The sequence below is a fragment of the Rana temporaria genome, chromosome 10, assembly GCF_905171775.1.
Source record: "Rana temporaria chromosome 10, aRanTem1.1, whole genome shotgun sequence".
NCBI classification, from domain to species: domain Eukaryota; kingdom Metazoa; phylum Chordata; class Amphibia; order Anura; family Ranidae; genus Rana; species Rana temporaria.
The window spans coordinates 16,440,622-16,460,473 of NC_053498.1; the positions used below are offsets into that span (position 1 = coordinate 16,440,622).

The 19,852-nt window shown below is 41.9% G+C and overlaps 1 protein-coding gene across 1 annotated transcript in view; it reads right to left on the bottom strand.

The window, feature by feature from the left end:
- TMEM145 (transmembrane protein 145) overlaps positions 1-19,852 on the bottom strand; it is a 117,301-nt gene that overhangs the window by 22,528 nt on the left and 74,921 nt on the right. The window contains exons 7-8 of the mRNA XM_040327292.1: positions 14,975-15,046; positions 1,470-1,538 (exon numbers count right to left, since the gene is read on the bottom strand). Coding sequence (XP_040183226.1) covers positions 1,470-1,538; positions 14,975-15,046 — 141 coding nt within the window. The remainder of the gene's footprint in view (positions 1-1,469; positions 1,539-14,974; positions 15,047-19,852) is intronic.

A 19,852-nucleotide genomic window follows, 5' to 3' on the forward strand; every position in this document is an offset into this window, starting at 1 on the left:
TGTCACGGTCATCGCTTATTGCGATTTTTTTTTACCAAAAATATGGAGAAGAATACGTATCGGCCTAAACTGAGGAAAAATACGTTTTTATATGTATTTTTGGGGGATATTTATTATAGCAAAAAGGAAAAAATATTGAATTTTTTTCAAAATTGTTGCTCTATTTCTGTTTATAGCGCAAAAAATAAAAACCGCAGAGGTGATCAAATACCACCAAAAGAAAGCTCTATTTGTGGGGAAAAAAGAACGCCAATTTTGTTTGGGAGCCACGTCGCACCACCGCGCAATTGTCAGTTAAATCGACGCAGTGCCGAATCGCAAAAACTGCCTGGGTCCTTTACCTGCATTTTGGTCTGGGTCTTAAGTGGTTAAAGGCAACGTACCTGTACGTTCTTATGCCCAGCCGTGCCGTTCTGCCCACGGATATCGTCGTGCGGCGGTCCTTAAGTGGTTAAATGTGAAAAGGTTTTACAGAGAGTACAGGGCAGTCACATGTCGGACCCCTAACATGAGAAGCTGCAAAATAGCCCATCAAAAACAGCATCAGCAGAGGTGGCCTCTGCAAGTTTGTGGATCCAATTCAGAAGGAAGAGGTAAGAAGAGGTCCAAAAACAGAAAACCGGACTCGTCACTCCATGAAAAGAGAAAGATCTAAGCTCATAACCAGGCCCGGATTTCCCACAAGGCCACTGAGGCCAGGCCTTGGGGCGGCAGGGCTCCAAGGGGCGGCAGTGGCATGGAGTCCCCCGACGCCCGGAACAAACAGTTAAGGGTGGTAAGTTATGGGGGAATCCGCTCTCTCGTTAACAAGCGATTGCGGCGATGTCGACGAAATCACTTGTAAAATATGTGCTCCCGTCAGTCCTCCCCACCCCACATACCTCTCTCTGCTGGCTCTGTCTTCGGGACTCCGTCCTCCACCCGGCCACCGAGTCTGTCTCCTGTCCCTGCTGCCGATGTACACAGTGAGAGGGGTGAGCTGTGCTCTTCCCATCTCAGCTGTGACAGGAGTTCTAGCACAGTGCTAGGACTCCTGTTTTGGAGGTGACAGGGTCAATAAAGAGAACATGTCACCTCCAATTGCTATCACACAGGAAATTGTTTTCTCCTGTGTAATAGCAAACAAGTTAGGTGATTTTTTTTTTTTTTATAAAAAATAAATAAATAATAATAAATAATAATTAAATTAATAAAATAAAAAAGTAAAGAAAAAGAAAAATAATAAGAAAAATAATAAGAAAATGATACAAAAATTTAAAAAAGTAAGCGACAAGCTACAAATAAAAAAAAAAAAAAAAAAGTAAAAAAACAAACAAAACACATTTGAACTAACCGTGCCGCACATTCTCCATTGATTTGGGCGGGGGTTTGGTTGGCGGGGAGGGGGTGCATTGTGGAACCTGGCCTTGGGGCGGCAGGGAGAGCAAATCCGGCCCTGCTCATAACCTCGGGAAATAAACACAACTCACCCTCCACTCCCGCCGCTGCCATGAACATCTTGTACGTAGTGTGCAGAAGCTGTCTTCCTCGCAGTATATCTGGTCCAAGAATGAAGAGATAAAAATAAATTTTTAGATTATTTTGTCTTCAAAGCGTATGAAAATCCTAACAATGAACTTCTCTTATTTGTACCTTGTTGGTCTGTTAATTACCGTATGCCATTCGAAAAAATGTGACCAGACAACAAATAGGGGGGTGCGGCTCAAGTCTCCAGCCGGGTCCTCTCCTGTAGTACAACACTGGGAGTGCTGGCAAGGACAGAGCCCAGTGGCAGCCTATGGTAACTTTTTTGTGGGGGCGGGGCTTTAAATAGTAGACCCCGCCCCCCCCCCGTTGGTCGGCCAGCGGGCTAGTATGGTGCTCTTACCCCATCTATGCAGTGCTTCCCCGGCGGCTTCCCTTGCTCAGCGGCGGTGGCGGCGGCAACAGCATTCCCTTCCTCTGCTCTCCACGGCTTCCGTATCCTCCCTCCTCCCTGGTGGCCAATCGGGAGTCTTCCCTTTTCGGCCAATCGGAAAAAGTGTCTCAGACCTGCGTCCGATTAGGCGAATTGAGGATCAGTGTTACAACAGTGAATATTCTTTTCGCTGTTGTAACACCTGGGTGGACTCTGGACGCAATGCTCTGTGTCCCCCGAGCCCACCCTATTTTGAAGCCCATTAAAGCCTAATGCCGCGTACACAGGACCGTTTTTCGGGTTCTAAAAAATTACATTTTTTTTTTATGTCATTAAAAACAATCGTGTGTGGGCTCCAGAGCATTTTTTAAGATCTAAAAAATGGCCAATTTTTTTTTCCGAACATGCTCTATTTTTTCACGACGTTTAACGTTGTCGTTTTTAAGGTTGTAAAAAATGGTCGTGTGTGGGCTTTAACGACGTGAAAAAAACGCACATGCTCAGAAGCAAGTTATGAGACGGGAGCGCTGGTTCTGGTAAAACTAGCGTTCGTAATGGAGTAAGCACATTCATCACGCTGTAACAGACTGAAAAGCACGAATCGTCTTTTACTAACACGGAATCAGCTAAAGCAGCCCAAAGGGTGGCGCCATCCGCATGGAACTTCCCCTTTATAGTGCCGTCGTACGTGTTGTACGTCACCGCGCTTTGCTAGAGCATTTTTTTTTTTTCACAATCGTGTGTAGGCAAGGCCGGTTTAATGATCGGGTTGAAAAAAACGTCGGGCCAGATTCTCAGAAGAGTTACGATGGAGTATCTCAGGAAACACCGTCGTATCTCTGTTTTTTGACCCGCGTATCTTTGCGAGTGATTCCTAGAATCATTTTCGCATAGATACGCTGAAGATCCGACAGGTGTAAGTCACTTACACTGTCGGATCTTAAATGTAATTCGCCGCCGGCCGCTAGGTGGCGTTTACATTCAGGTCTCATTTGTTTATCGAAATGAGCCTGATACGCCGATTCCCCAACGAAGTCGCGTAGCCGTCGCTTACGTCGTTTGCGTAAGGTTACCCCTGCTATATGAGGGGTAACCTTACGCCAGTCCGACGTATGCCATGTTAAGTATGGTGTCGGGTCCGCGTCGTCTTTTCCCGTCGGGTATGTCGTTTTTGTAAGTCGTTCTTGAATACGACTTTACGTCAATGACGCACACGTCGGCGTCATTGACGTTTTCCGTCGAGAACTGGAGCATGCGCACTGGGCCATCTTAAGCCCGGCGCATGCGCAGTTCGATCGACACGGGGGCGCGCTTAATTGAAATACAAGCCGCCCCCTTTGAACTACGCGGGGATACGCCGGGCCTTTTACACTACGCGGTCGCAAAGTACGGAGCAAGTGCTTGAGGAATACGGCACTTGCTCCAGTAAGTTGAGGCGGCGTAGTGTAAATAGCTTACGCGATGCCGCCGCAAATTCTTGGAGAATCTGGCCCGTCGTTTTTTTTCTAGACCCTTAAAAACTTCATTTTTTAGAACCTGAAAAACGGTCATATGGATTTAATCAGGTTCTTAAAAAAAAAAACTCTGTTGTAATTCAGGCTATGCATGAATCTATCTATTATTCATATAGGGGGTGGCATGGATAGAGGGGGTGACGCCCGGGCGCCCCTAATAGATAGGCCACAACTGACAGAGCCCATCTGAACTCCAATGATAAAAGATCCTATGCGCCCCACGTCGCTACAAGACCCTGTGGATATGTGAAATGACAGATTCAGTCCGGGCTCCAGCCAAGCCACACCCCCAACGCATTTCACTCCACCCTCAGGGCTTAATCATGGGGATCAATGATTAAGCTCGGGGGCGGAGTTAAATATGTTGGGGGCGTGGCTTGGCTGGAGCCCGGGCTCAGACTGTCATTTCACATATCTCCGGGGTCTTGCAGAAATGTACGGCGCATAGGACCTTTTTTGTCTCTTCTATTCAAATTATTTTATTTTGTTTGTTTTATAAGTGCAAAAACCCTGTTGATCTTGTAAGTAATGCAGCAGAACGAGAAAAACTGACCTGATTTCCCCCATCCACACACTTGAGGTGGATGGGGGTTTCCACGGAGTTATAGCATTCTGACAGTAGGGAGACTTTCCTACAGGGCCTTTCCAATCCAATCACCTGCATCATCCTGTTTTTTTAGCTCTGATGAAGCCCCCGAAACGCGTCGGCTGTTCCAAAATAAAAATCTTTTACAAGTCTGTACAAGCTAGTGTGGCGCTCCCATCCTTTAAAAACGCAAACAAACCCCTCTGGGGGTCCAGCAAGACCCCACAGTTAAAAGGAAATGTACTTCTGTGCTACTAATAAAAAAGTTAGTGCTATATATTAAATCTAAAGAGGTTGCTTCTCAACACCAATTGTTATTAGCAGACCAGAGTAAAAAGAATAATATGTGAAGTGCTCCCTCTTTTCCAAAAAATAAGTCCATCGACCAATCAAATTTTGTACAACTGCCCTATTGGATTTTCCCTGCTCGATCCATCCTGCAGGCTATAGACTGCAGCTCTGATATGTGTATTCGGACATCTTTGTGATATAGGAGCACTGATCCTTATGCGGATGTGCTTTGACGGGATAGGTGGTTTGTGGTCCTGGACAGGGGCGGACTGACCATTGGGGCTCTCGGGCACTGTCCGAGGGACCCATGCCACTAGGGGGCCCCATCAGGGTTACCAGACTCAATAAAACCAGGGACAGTATGTCAAAATCTGTGTTTTTTTTACATCTGTCCCTGATATGTCTGAAACCGACATGCTTTTGATGTGAAAATCCAGAGATTTTAACTGCCCTGCCTCTGCACTGCCCCCTGCATGGTGGCCATCTGTAAGCCCGGGGCCCCTATAGTCTTCTATTGCCCGGGGGCCCCATGAGTTGTCAATCCGCCGCTGGTCCTGGAGGCTGCTCACCAGCAACTGCGAGGTCTTAAAAGAAAAATATGTGAAGCGCTCCCTCTTTTCCCAAAAATGTGATGTAAATACAAAAATAAAGTAGTGACCCCTAGTGGGAGTATTGCATATGACACCAAAAATATATGAAATGCTGTATATCACAATGAAAGTGACCTCTAGTGGGTAAACAAATTATAACACATATATCACAATAACATTAATATGTACAACCAGTGACCTCTAGTGGTTACAAAACATATAACACATATAAATGTCAGACAACTATGCTAGTTCCTTTTTTACCCTTATGTTGCCATCCTATATGAGAGATCACGCTTGCAGGAGTTCACTATTGAGAGCTAAAAAACCCTGGATTGAGACCCCAAAGGGGAAGGTGCTGCTTGGTCCAATTGGGGGCCGCTCTGGGAGGTGAGCGCATAGTGTGACTGGTGGGGGGTCCACGTGGTGTTAAGTCACTCATTTGTTATCATTCACCGTTGGATTGTGTGTTTCACAGAAGATATCACTGGATTAATGGACTTCGCTTGATTTATATATATATGTGTGTGTGTGTGTTATAAGTTTTGTAACCACTAGAGGTCACTGGTTGTACATACAGTGGAACCTCGGATTGCGAGTAACATGGTTAACGAGCGTTTCACAATACAAGCAATTATTTTAAAAAATCCTGACTCGGTTTGCGAGGATTCAAGCCCCTGGGGGCCTCTGGGCTCTTTAATAAAAAGAAAAAAAAAAGAAATAAAAAAATATATATATATTTTTTTTTTTTTAAACCAAAAAAAAGGTGCAAAATTGCAATGGTAAGGCGGCATTCATGGAAATTGTAAGGCTGCATTCATGGCAATGGTGAGGCTGCATTCATGGCAATGGTAAGCCTGTGCGTGTTATACGCCGATAGATACGGTATATACAAATAACACGCCCAAGCTCATCCTTAGTCCTAAGCATCGCTCTGGGATTCGTTGGGGCCACAAATAAAATATATACAGTATATCCAAATAACACGCCCAAGCTCATCTCGTCACCACATTCCATTAATCTAAGGGAAGTAATGGAGTAAACACCCAGCAAAGTGCGTTGTTTTTTGCATCTTACGTGACTTTACATTTTACAGTTCAGCAAATACTGCAGATATTTTGGGCAGAAAATGGAAACCCCCCACTGCTTATTCCCCATTAAAGAATCTCATCAGTTGACTGAACAAGGCTTCCGGAAGAGCTGTGAGACCCCCACCGCTCAGAGAGCCATTCATCTTTCTGTAGCGTGATGGATCCCAGCCTTGGAAATCCATTGAGAAGCAATTGCTTTTAGACACGTAATAAAATATTGAGTGCTACTATCCCTTAGAAGTACTCTATGATAAAACCACTGAAACCTGCAGAAGGAAGGCACATGGACTGGATAGTGGAAATTTGTTTTTAAAGCCAAACCATTTTTTAACCATTTGTCTACCAAGGTACGTTTATAAACGGCGTGATAGACAAGTGGTTATATCAAGCTCAAAATTGCCAGCTTTACCAGCTGGAGAAAGGCTTTCCAATAAACGTGGTCTGGGCAGATCTAGAGCTGTCCAATTGCTTCTTTGGGGATCGCAATGTGCAATCCATCCCTCAATTAATTTTATGGGGCTGGTAAAGTGTGCCCCCCTTCCCCAATTACTTTAATGAGGCTTTAAAGATGCACCAGCAGTGGCAGCTGGTGCTCAAAATTTTTGGGGTGGCGCAAACAAACTGAAAAAAAAAAATCTATTGCAGCCACTGTGCCCATCAAATGCAGCCACTGTGCCCATCAAACGTAGCCACTATGTCATCATTTGCCGCCACTGTGCCCATCAAATGCAGCCAATGTGCCCATCAAACTCAGCTAGTGTGCATCGCCCGCCTGGCACTTACCTGTCTCTGTGGGGCAGCGGGTCACAGCGGTGTCCTTCACGCACTTCAATGTCTTCTCCCGTCCTCTCTTCCCATCCTCTGCTATGATTGGACGTCGGCATCCAATCACAGCGCCTGTCGTTTTTAGCCAATCAGGTGACAGGTAACAGACCCGAGCACCTGATTGGTTTAGAGGTGGTCCAGTGTTAGGAAAGCGAATATTAATTTGCTTTCCTAACACAACGCTGAGTGAACAGCGAGTGCTCAGCATGGCCTATGGCTCTCATCAGGTACTTCCAAAAAATACCCCCGCTGCTGTAATTTAGGTGCCCGGCAGGGCTTTTTTCAGCAGGAACGCAGTTCTAGCACCTCCAGCAGGGCCGCCATCAGGGGGGTACAGGCAGTACACCTGTAAGGGGCCCGGAGGTCCCCAGGGTCCCGGATGGCAACCCCCCCTTTTTCCTTTTATAATATTTTTTTTTTATATATATAATTTTTTTTATGGCAACCCCCCCTTTTTTTTATAAAAAAAAAAAATGTTTACTCTATTGGAAGTCCCGTCTCCTGGGATGCCATTGGACGACTGTTCTGTCTATCATAGGAGGCAGGACTTTGTATTAAAGAGGCCACAGGGTAAACAAGACATTCTCCTGTTTGTAATCTGTCGGCACTCATCCCGCCCCCCTCCCTCTGCCCTCCGAGGCTGCAGATGGGCATCGTTCAGGCTGCACTGATGGCAATGGTAAGGCTGCATTTATGGCACATGTGAGGCTGCATTTATGGCACATGTGAGGCTGCATTGGTTGCAATGGTGAGGTTGCAATGGTAAGGCTGCATTGGTTGCAATGGTAAGGCTGCATTCATGGCAATGGTAAGCCTGTGCGTGTTATACGCTGATAAATACGGTATATCCAAATAACATGCCCAAGCTCATCCTTAGTCCTAAGCATCGATCTGGGATTCGTTGGGGCCACAAATAAAATATATACAGTATATCCAAATAACACGCCCAAGCTCATCTCTTCACCACACACAGCCACAAAGGCAAGAGAATTCTTGTTGGGCCGTGTATTAGAGCTCAGACGAACACACATAGACAGAATTTTAATGGTTCCAAGAATGTCAGGCAAAACAGTCGGCCCTCACGCATGTTCACTTAATCAAATCTGGCCCTCTTTGAAAAAAGTTTGGACACCCATGGTATAGGAGATAGCCCCTCTCCCCTGCATGTGCCGATGCCATGCGTGCCGTTGCTTCAGTCTGTGTGACGTTACCATGTGCCGTTACCGGCGGCTCCCGTGCGCACACGCCATTGCAGCGCCTGGAGCCGCGATACCCAGAAGTAACCCCCGGGAGAGATATGTTGCTGCCGGGGGGGGGGGGGGGGGGGACTGCAGATACCTGAATAAAAGTGAGCCTGTTGCTTGGCCTTACATGGGCACCTCAGGGGTTCACTTTAAATTTAAAAGTTAATACTGCGCTATCTTTGATTGTGTGAAAAGAGCTGCAAAACACGCACTTCTATAGTAGGAAAAGGCAAGATCATGCAGGACATATATCTAGAGAGAGCGCCAACACTTGATCGAGCCTTACCTTCATTTACATGTAAATAGGAAACAGATCTAAGTGCCACCATAACATCAAAGTCATGGAGATAAATCTGGCTCACAAGTGCTCTACTGTTAAGACAAACCTGGGATTTATATGATAAACCGCTGACATGCTGCCATAACACCCCTCTAGTCTTGAAGTATTTGTTTTTCTAAGTCATTCTAGCTTACAGAGGAGAAAGAGGCTTAAGAATTTTGAAATCTTAAAAAAGATATTGGTTTTCTTAAAGGAGAACTCAAAAACTCAACATTCGGTCATAAAAATCATTGTTACCTACATATAGACACACACCTTGGGAGCAATATCAGATTTAGCCTGGAAAGTCATATTGTTACATGAAATTTCTGTCCGTGTTTGGTACCTGTAATATAGGGTAACCAGGCATCCCCGGTTTCTGGTGACAGTCCCCGGATTGAGGACCCTGTCCCCGAAGCCAGTCTGTCCCCGGATTGCAGTGGCATGGGAAGGGCATCTTGTACTCTCGCCCCAGGTGCAACATTTGGGGGGGCTCAAAATCATTACTGTGCCTCCCCCAAGTGTACTGTGTTGCCCCCCCGCCCAGTAACTTCTGTGTTCCAGCCTGTCCCCTATGATCCCTCTGGTGCGGGTGGCCCATGTGTGTGTGAGAACAGCGGAGGGGCGGTGTAGACCGTACGGTGGCTATTTGAGAAGCTCTTGTCAGGGGATACTGAGGAGCAGCTGGGTGTCGGAAACAGTATATGATGCTGGGGAGAGCCCTGCTCCGATAGATTATCATAGAGGCCATGGAGAGGTGAGCAAAATCAACTGATCTACACTGTTCATATGGGGGGGGGGGGGTGGCTAGTGCAGGAATCAGGTAGGTCAGTGTAGTGGTCAGTATAGGAATCAGGTAGGTCAGTGTAGTGGTCAGTATAGGAATCAGGTAGGTCAGTGTAGTGGTCAGTATAGGAATCAGGTAGGTCAGTGTAGTGGTCATTATAGGAATCATGTAGGTCTGTGTAGGAATCAGGTAGGTCAGTGTAGTGGTCAGTATAGGAATCATGTAGGTCTGTGTAGTGGTCAGTGTAGGAATCAGGTAGGTCAGTGTAGTGGTCAGTGTAGGAATCAGGTAGGTCAGTGTAGTGGTCAGTGTAGGAATCAGGTAGGTCAGTGTAGTGGTCAGTATAGGAATCAGGTAGGTCAGTGTAGTGGTCATTATAGGAATCATGTAGGTCTGTGTAGGAATCAGGTAGGTCAGTGTAGTGGTCAGTATAGGAATCATGTAGGTCTGTGTAGTGGTCAGTGTAGGAATCAGGTAGGTCAGTGTAGTGGTCAGTGTAGGAATCAGGTAGGTCAGTGTAGTGGTCAGTGTAGGAATCAGGTAGGTCAGTGTAGTGGTCATTATAGGAATCATGTAGGTCTGTGTAGTGGTCAGTATAGGAATCAGGTAGGTCAGTGTAGTGGTCAGTATAGGAATCAGGTAGGTCAGTGTAGTGGTCAGTATAGGAATCATGTAGGTCTGTGTAGGAATCAGGTAGGTCAGTGTAGTGGTCAGTATAGGAATCATGTAGGTCTGTGTAGTGGTCAGTGTAGGAATCAGGTAGGTCAGTGTAGTGGTCAGTATAGGAATCAGGTAGGTCTGTGTAGTGGTCATTATAGGAATCATGTAGGCCCGTGTAGGAATCAGGTAGGTCAGTGTAGTGGTCAGTATAGGAATCAGGTAGGTCAGTGTAGTGGTCAGTATAGGAATCGGGTAGGTCAGTGTAGTGGTCAGTATAGGAATCAGGTAGGTCAGTGTAGTGGTCAGTGTAGGAATAAGGTAGGTTAGTGTAGTAGTCAGTGTAGGAATCGGGTAGGTGATTTCAGTGGTCAGGTAGGTGTAGGAATCAAATTGGTCAGTACTACTAGTGGAAGGGACTCAGGGAGTGCTAAAAGTCTGGCGGGGGTGCAAATTTCTTGCCTTGTCCCGGGCGTTTACAACCCACACTACACCACTGACTGCATATATAATTTAAGGAAAATATGTGTATGAAATAGTTTACCATTTGCCAATAAAAAAAATATATGCCCCCGGATTTCATTTAAAAAATCTGGTCACCTTACTACAATAGACCTAGACTCCATCAGCGCGGACATCACCCTCTCCAGCGATCGGGCATACGATCCTCTGATCCACAAAGCCTAAAGCCTCAGTGCCGGGATGCGGGCACCGCTAAAGTAAGCCTCCATTCGGCATTGTTTATGTTTTAATCTTTTTAATAAACAGTATTATACCATGGTGATATCTCTCTTTTATATCTTATGACGCTCCATACCAGCTGACCAGCAGGAACTCCAGGCGTTTAAATTTTGTCCATAGGTGACAAAAAAGCTGTATTTGACCTCTTTCTAACGAACTAGGTCAACTCCATGCGGTAAGGGTCCATCTTTGTATACACGCTTGGGTGATTTAGACCGGTGGAGGTGGAATCCTACTAACCCATTTAATCACACGCACAGTGAAATCAAGAATTCTATGGACATCTATTAGACCATTTATTCACTTTATGGACTTTTGTTGTGTGGCTTTGCACACTCCTTTTATTTATCCTATCGCAAGTTTTTTAGAACTACTGCACTTTGATTGTTTTATTTAGCATTTTTATTATTATTGCACATACACTTTATGTACATATTTGTATATCTTTGATTGTATTATTGGCTCACTAGCGCCCCCTTATCCACATTTTCCATATCCTAGATTCAAGTTTGAATTTTTGTGGGGAGCAGCTTTATTCATTTATTCATTTATTTTGCACTTAATTTTTTTGGCGCGAGATCCCTACCCCATTGTCTTACTACAATAGCCACTGGTCACCTAGACAAGTCCCAAGCATGAGAAGACCTTCCAAAGGCTGATGCATTTCAGGGGTCACCTTTACTCAGAGCACTTGCGCTCGGGACTTCTCTAGGTCGCTCCTATTACATTATGGACAGGGGTGGACTGACAACTCATGGGGCCCCCCGGAAATAGAAGATTATGGGACCCCCGGGCTTACAGATGGCCACCAAGCCAGGAGGCATTGCATAGGAAGCTGTGTTTACACACAGCTCTCCCCGTTCTTCAGCTCCGGGGACCGATCGCGGGACTCCAGCAACGATCGGGTCCCGCATTCCCGGAGCTTCGGACCGGGTCACGGGCGCGCGCCCACGACCCACGGCTGGGTACTAGCACAGGACGTAGCTATACGTACATGTGCCCAGCCGTGCTATTCTGCTGACGTAAATGTGCAGGAGGCGGTCCTTAAGTGGTTAATAATAATTCAATATGCTCTATTAGTTTAGATACAGCATTAATTTTTGGGGATAATTCGTAACTTAGGATAAATTCGCATTTGTTACGTTCACTAACAGCCAAATTTGAAAGGGAATTCCAATCTAAACAAATGGAATGAAACAAATTAATAATAAATAATAATAAAACATTTTTAATATCATTGTTATTTATTAATAATAACTTAATATGTTCTATTTGTTTAGATACGGCATACATTTTTGGGGTTAATTCGTAACTTTGGATAAATTCGTAATTCGTTACCTTCACTAACAGCCAAATTTGAACGGAAATTCCAATATCTATAATTTAATAGTGTATTATTATTAGTTAGTTCTTTATAATTTTTGGATTTTCTTTCTCTATTATTATTATTATTATTGTTATTTATTAATAATAATTCAATATGTTCTATTAGTTTAGATACAGCATACATTTTTTGGGATAATTCGTAACTTAGGATAAATTCGGATTCGTTATGTTCACTAACAGCCAAATTTGAAAGGAAATTCCAATATCTAAAATGTAATAGTTAGTTAATATAAGTTAGTTAGTTAGAAAATCCCCAAATTCTAAAGAATAACTAACTAACTTATAATAACTAACTATTAAATTATAGATATTGGAATTTCCTTTCAAATTTGACTGTTAGTGAACATAACGAATACGAATTTATCCAAAACGTACGAATTATCCAAAATAACGAATGCCGAATCTAAACAAATGGAATGAAACAAATTAATAATAAATACTAATAAACATTTTTATTAATATTATTATTATTATTATTGTTATTTATTAATAATAATTCAATATGTTCTATTAGTTTAGATACAGCATTCATTTTTTGGGATAATTCGTAAATTAGGATAACTTCGTATTCGTTATGTTCACTAACAGCCAAATTTGAAAGGAAATTCCAATATCTAAAATGTAATAGTTAGTTATTATAAGTTAGTTAGTTAGAAAATCCCCAAATTCTAAAGAATAACTATTAAATTATAGATATTGGAATTTCCTTTCAAATTTGACTGTTAGTGAACATAACGAATACGAATTTATCCAAACGTACGAATTATCCAAAATAACGAATGCCGAATCTAAACAAATGGAATGAAACAAATTAATAATAAATAATAATACATTTTTTATTATTATTATTATTATTGTTATTTATTAATAATAATTCAATATGTTCTATTCGTTTAGATACGGCATTAATTTTTGGGGATAATTCTTAACTTTGTATAAATTCGTATTCGTACCGTTCACTAACAGCTAAATTTGAACGGAAATTCCAATATCTATAATTTAATAGTGTATTATTATTAGTTAGTTAGTTCTTCTTCATAATTTTTGGATTTTCTTTCTCTATTATTATTATTATTATTATTATTTATTAGGAGTGCAAGGGCATTTGGGCATCTTGGTTAGAATTTAAAAAATCTAGGAGTTTCGCAGAAAATTTGAAAGAGGATTAGGATCAGGAAAATAGTCGGAATAAAGGGAATAGAGCATTTGGTGGAGTCGTGAGATGGTCGGGGGGGTGGGGTCGGGGAGAGGGGTAGTCTATATTCTTTTCCAGAGATGAAAAATATATTGGGTATTTCTGTCTCTGTGTTAAACGTATTAGTCCCATGTAGATGGGGAAAGATAATGGTATTCATTAAAAAAAAAAAAAAAGAGAAATAAAGATACAAAAAGCAGAATAACATTTATAAAAACATGTATGAAACCACAAATGATGCAAAACCGGAAGTAGAGACAGAATTATGAATAAAATCATGAGCAAGTCTCTTGCTGTGGTTAGTCTGAAGTGGAAAAAAAAAAAAAAAATAATAATAATTCAATATGTTCTATTAGTTTAGATACAGCATTAAGTTTTTGGGATAATTCGTAAATTAGGATAACTTCGTATTCGTTATGTTCACTAACAGCCAAATTTGAAAGGAAATTCCAATATCTAAAATGTAATAGTTAGTTAATATAAGTTAGTTAGTTAGTTAGTTAGAAAATCCCCAAATTCTAAAGAATAACTAACTAACTTATAATAACTAACTATTAAATTATAGATATTGGAACTTCCTTTCAAATTTGACTGTTAGTGAACATAACGAATATGAATTTATCCAAACGTACGAATTATCCAAAATAACGAATGCCGAATCTAAACAAATGGAATAGAACAAATTAATAATAAATAATAATAAAAAGTTTTTATTGTTATTTATTAATAATAATTTAATATGTTCTATTTGTTTAGATACGGCATTAATTTTTGGGGTTAATTCGTAACTTTGGATAAATTCGTAATTCGTTACCTTCACTGACAGCCAAATTTGAATGGAAATTCCAATATCTATAATTTAATAGTGTATTATTATTATTATTATTATTAGTTAGTTAGTTCTTCTTTATAATTTTTGGATTTTCTTTCTCTATTATTATTATTGTTGTTATTTATTAATTATAATTCAATATGTTCTATTAGTTTAGATACAGCATTAATTTTTTATTGGGATAATTCGTAACTTAGGATAAATTCGGATTCCTTATGTTCACTAACTGCCAAATTTGAAAGGAAATTCCAATATCTAAAAATGTAATAGTTAGTTAATATAAGTTAGTTAGTTAGAAAATCCCCAAATTCTAAAGAATAACTAACTAACTTATAATAACTAACTATTAAATTATAGATATTGGAACTTCCTTTCAAATTTGACTGTTAGTGAACATAACGAATACGAATTTATCCAAACGTACGAATTATCCAAAATAACGAATGCCGAATCTAAACAAATGGAATGAAACAAATTAATAATAAATAATAATAAAAAGTTTTTATTATTATTATTGTTATTTATTAATAATAATTTAATATGTTCTATTTGTTTAGATACTGCATACATTTTTGGGTTTATTCGTAACTTTGGATAAATTCGTAATTCGTTACCTTCACTGACAGACAAATTTGAACGGAAATTCCAATATCTATAATTTAATAGCTAGTTATTATAAGTTAGTTAGTTCTTCTTTATAATTTTTGGATTTTCTTTCTCTAGAATTTTCAGGTTTTCTTTCTTATTTTCGAATTTTACGAAATTACGAATTCTCAAATTTACAAATTTATGAATTGCGATCATAACGAATGAATAAAAAACGAAATAATAATAATTTATGAAACAAAACAAACACATTTTTCTGCTGTGCTCATGTCTACTAAAAACATCACAGTGGCAGTCAGTAAAATTGAAAAAAAATCAATTTGCACGACCCAGATAATATCCTATGGCACTAGGAAGCCTTTACTCCACATCCAAGAAGTAGCACACACAATACACCCACCCAGTATACTCACAGCCAAAATAACAGGACAGGAGGAGGATGAGGATGAAGATAAGGAGGAAGGTGATATCCGTCTCCAGGATCCCTGCATGACAAAGACAGGGGCAGAGAAGCATTATAAATTAGACATGTGCAGACTGGAATATTTCGTTTTGTTTTTTCGTTTTCGTTTGGAAAATACATTTATTTAGTTACTCCCGAAAATCGTTTTGATTTATTTCGTTTTTCGTTGGGGAATAGCATTCGTCCGAAAATCCAATAATACTTGGTTTCTGTCGAATGGTCAAAAGAATATTCGCCGGAACGTCGAATCTTTGTTGGTTTCTGTCTAATGGTCAAAAAATATTCGACAGAACGTCGAATCTTTACGTCGAATCGTACATTTCCGTTCGAATATTCCGCCTACAAGAATTCTAATGTTGTATGACCAGTAATAATGTCGAATCTATTCTCTATAATGTCAAATCTATTTTCTCATAAATCGAAATCTATTCTCTGTAATGTCGAATCTATTATTTCTATAGTGTCGAATCTTTTCTCTATAATGTCAAATCTTTTCTCTATGATGTCGAATCTTTTCCCTATAATGTCGAATCTTTCTATATCAAATTTTTACCGCAATGAAAACGAAAATAAAGCATTTTTTATGTCGGATCTTTCGGTTTTTGTTTCTTGCACTTTCGTTATCGTTTGTTAAAACGATAACGAAAAAAACTGATTTTCGGACGAAAATGCATTCTAACGAAAACGAATGCACATGTCTATTATAAATTACAAACATTTAATCCATGTTGCATACGTGGCACTTTAGTTTACAAAGCATGCTGGGCTATGTAATAACAACCCTCAGCTGTGCCAGCATGCTTTTTGGCAGCCTGTGTATAGGTGACTAGTACAGACAATCCTATTTCACCTGGAGAGAAGGAGGGAGATATAGTGGAACCTTAGATTCCGAGCATATCCCGTTCCTGGAGAATGCTTGTAACCAAAGCACTTGCATATCAAAGCGAGTTTCCCCATAGAAGTCAATGGAAATAAGGATAATTCGTTCCACATTGACTTCTATGGCATGCAATACCGCATGTGGCCAGATGTGGGGGCACCAGAGAGACTCGGAAATACTTGGAGACCGTTCGGAGGCACTTGGAAACCCTCGGAGAGACTCGGAAACACTCAGGAACGGTTCTCTGAACGTCACAGGCGCCCCCGCACCTCTGGTAAAATGCGGTACTGCACACCGCAGAGGCTTGAATCCAGCTTGGTTTGCGAGACAACACTCACAAAGCAAAAAAATTGCTTGTATTTCGAAACATTCGTTAACCGCGTTATTCGCAATCTGAGGTTCCACTGTATGCCCCTCCTCTGAGACATTTAACAGTCTGTGAAACTTAAAGTGGAGGTTCACCTCCACTTTAAGCGCATCACGAGTTGCCGAAAGAAGCCAAATACCACCAAAAGAAAGCTCTATTTGTGGGAAAAAAAGGACGCCAATTTTGTTTGGGAGCCACGTCGCTCGACCGCGCAATTGTCAGTTAAAGCGACGCAGTGTCGAATCGCAAAAAGGGGCAAGGTCCTTTAGCTGCATTTTGGTCCAGGTCTTAAGTGGTTAAAAAGTGGGAGGCACATATACAAACTGTTGTGATTTCTACACCGTTCACCTGATTTGGATGTAAATTCCCTCAAATTAAAGCAGAAAGTCTGCACATCTTGTTTGTTTAATTTCAAATTCATTGTGGTGGTGTATAGAGCCAAAAAGATTAGAATTGTGTCGATGTCCCAATATGCTGCGAGGCGCGGGAGCCTGCCTGCGAGTCCAGCAGACTCGATGTCTGCCAGCCACCCGAGATCGTTGTTCACAGAGACAGAACGAGAATCTGCCTTTGTAAACAAGGTGGATGCCTGTTATGACAGGGGACATGTCATGCCGCGTACACACGATCGGTCAAACCGATGAGAACGGTCTGATGGACCGTTTTCATCGGACCAAACCGATCGTGTGTGGGCCCCATCGGTTATTTATCCATAGGTTAAAAAAAAGCAATCTTGTTTTAAATTTAACTGATGAATTCCTAACCGATAGAAAAAAAAAATATTGTTTGTAGGCACGTCCATCGGTTAAAAATCCGCGCATGCTCAGAATCAAATCGACGTATGCTTGGAAGCATTGAACTTTGTTTTTTTCAGCACGTCGTTGTGTTTTACGTCACCGCGTTCTGACACGATCAGTTTTTTAACCGATGGTGTGTAGGCGCGACTGACCATCAGTCAGCTTCATCGGTTAACCGATGAAAACGGTCCATCAGACCGTTTTCATCGGATGGACCGATCGTGTGTACAGGGCATCAGAGATCTTCTGTTCCCAGTGATTGAGGACAGCGATATCTGTTGTGTCCCAGTAAGCCCATCCCCCCCTACAGTTAGAACACACCAAGGGAACACAGTTAACCCCTTGATCGCCCCCTAGAATTATACCCTTCCCTGCCAGTATCATTTATACATTGATCAGTGCATTTTTGCACTGATCAATGCAGGGGCGGACTGACCATTGAGGCACTCGAGCACTGCCTGAGGGCCCCATGCCACTAGGGGGCCCCATCAGGGTTGCCAGGCTCATTAAAACCAGGGACAGTATGTAAAAATCTGTGTTTTTTTTTACATCTGTCCCTGATATGTCCGAAACCGACATTCTTTTGATGTGAAAATCCTGAGATTTTAGCTGTCCCGTCTCTGTAATGCCTCCTGGCTTGGTGGCCATCTGTAAGCCCGGGGGCCCCATAATCTTCTATTGCCCGGGGGCCCCATGAGTTGTCAGTCCGCCCCTGGATCAATGTAATAATGTCACTGGTCCCCCAAAAAGTGTCATTTTGGGTCAGATCTGTCCGCCGCGATGTTGCAGTCCCGCAAAAAAAATTCAGATTGCCGCCATTACCAATAAAAAATTCAAATTATCCCGTAGTTTGTAGATGCAATAACGTTTGCGCAAACCAATCAACATACGCTTATTGCAATTTCTTTTACCAAAAATATGTAGATGAATACGTATCGGCCTAAATTTATGAAGAAATTTACCTTTTGTTTTTGGATTTTTATTATAGCAAAAAGTAAGAAATATTTGTTTTTGTTTTTTTCGAAATTGTCGCTCTTTTTTTGGTTATAGCGCAAAAGCTAAAAAACGCAGAGGTGATAAAATACCACCAAAAGAAAGCTCTATTTGTGGGGAAAAAAGGCGTAAATGTTGCTGGGTACAATGGGCCAGATTCACAGAAGAGATACGACGGCGTATCTCCTGATACGCCGTCGTATCTCTGTGTTCCGGCCGTCCTAACTATGCGACTGATTCATAGAATCAGGTTACGCATAGATAGCCCTAAGATCCGACAGGTGTAATTGAATTACACTGTCGGATCTTCAGGATGCAATTCTAGGCTGGCCGCTAGGTGGCGAGGCCATTGCGGTCGGCGTAGAATATGCAAATGACTAGTTACGACGATTCCCGAACGTCCGCGCTGCCCGTCGATCTAACTTTACGTCGTTTCCGTCGAGTTACGCCGCGTAAAATTAGGGCTGAGCCCTAGTTGTTCTAAGCCATGTTAAGTATGGGCCTCGTTCCTGCGTCGAAATTTAAAAAACAACGTCGTCCGTGAATGGTGCTGGACGCCATTTACGTTAACGTCTAAACAAATGATGTCCGTGCGACGTCGTTTAGCGCAATGCACGTCGGGTAATTTACCCGACGGAGCATGCGCAGTATGTTCGACGCGGGAACGCGCCTAATTTAAATGGTGCCCGCCCCGAGCGCATTTACGTTACACCGCCGCAAGTTTACAGGTAAGAGTTTTGAGAATCAGGCACTTACGCTGTAAACCTGCGGCGGTGTAACGTAAATCAGATACGTTACGCTGCCGTGGAGCAACGTAATTGTATCTGAATCTGGCCCAATGTCCCACGACCGCGCAATTGTCAGTTAAAGTGATGCAGTGCCGTATCGCAAAAAATTACCTGGTCATTGGGGGGGGGGGGGGGTAAATCCTTCCGGGGCTGAAGTGGTTAAAGTTGAGTAAGTATTTATCTCCCTAGTTGCTTTACTAATAAGCATAAGAAAAGATGGCATCATATTTAGCTCTTAGGAGGAGAAAGGAACGTCATTCGAGGCCCCGGTAGACCAACTGCTTGGCCACCAATGGAGTAATGAAAACAAACACGTACTTCTCTTTCCACTACGATGATCTCTGTCCACAGTGAGCTATCCGAGTTACACAGCATGAAACGATCTGGCTGCCTCAGCTATATAACTATGCATGTTGCTGTTTGGTTTGGCTCACTGCACCGCGCTCGGTCTGTCACCATGACAGCGTACCGCTAAATGATGGGAGACAGGCGTTGCTGGGACACACATGAACGGATCACTAGTCAGGTGCCATTCCAGAAACATCACAGCTAACTTGGAGCCAAAATAAACCCGCACCAGTTCTTTATAGCGAATATAAACCCAAAAACGTAATATATTGCAGACCTCGGATGTGGTGGTTGCATTGGTGATCTTTTTTAGACTTTTTTCCTTTATTTTAACCTGGTGATCCTGCCGCTAACACACTTCTCGTCCTCTCATGTCTACACTCAATTCTGTATTGTATCTATAGGAGGAGCCATGGTCGTCACCATAGGTGTGCGCACACCCTTTTTTACCCTGTGTGGCGTAGATTCCCCATTTAAACCCCTGATAATTCACTAAAGCCCCCTAACAGGGCTAATAAAAAATGTGTAAAAGACTTATAAAAAAATAAATAAAAATAAAACAATTATAAAAGTAATAACTACTAACATCATCCACTGCCCTACTGACCAGTGCTCTACTGACATCATCCACTGCCCTTCTGACACCGCCCAGTGC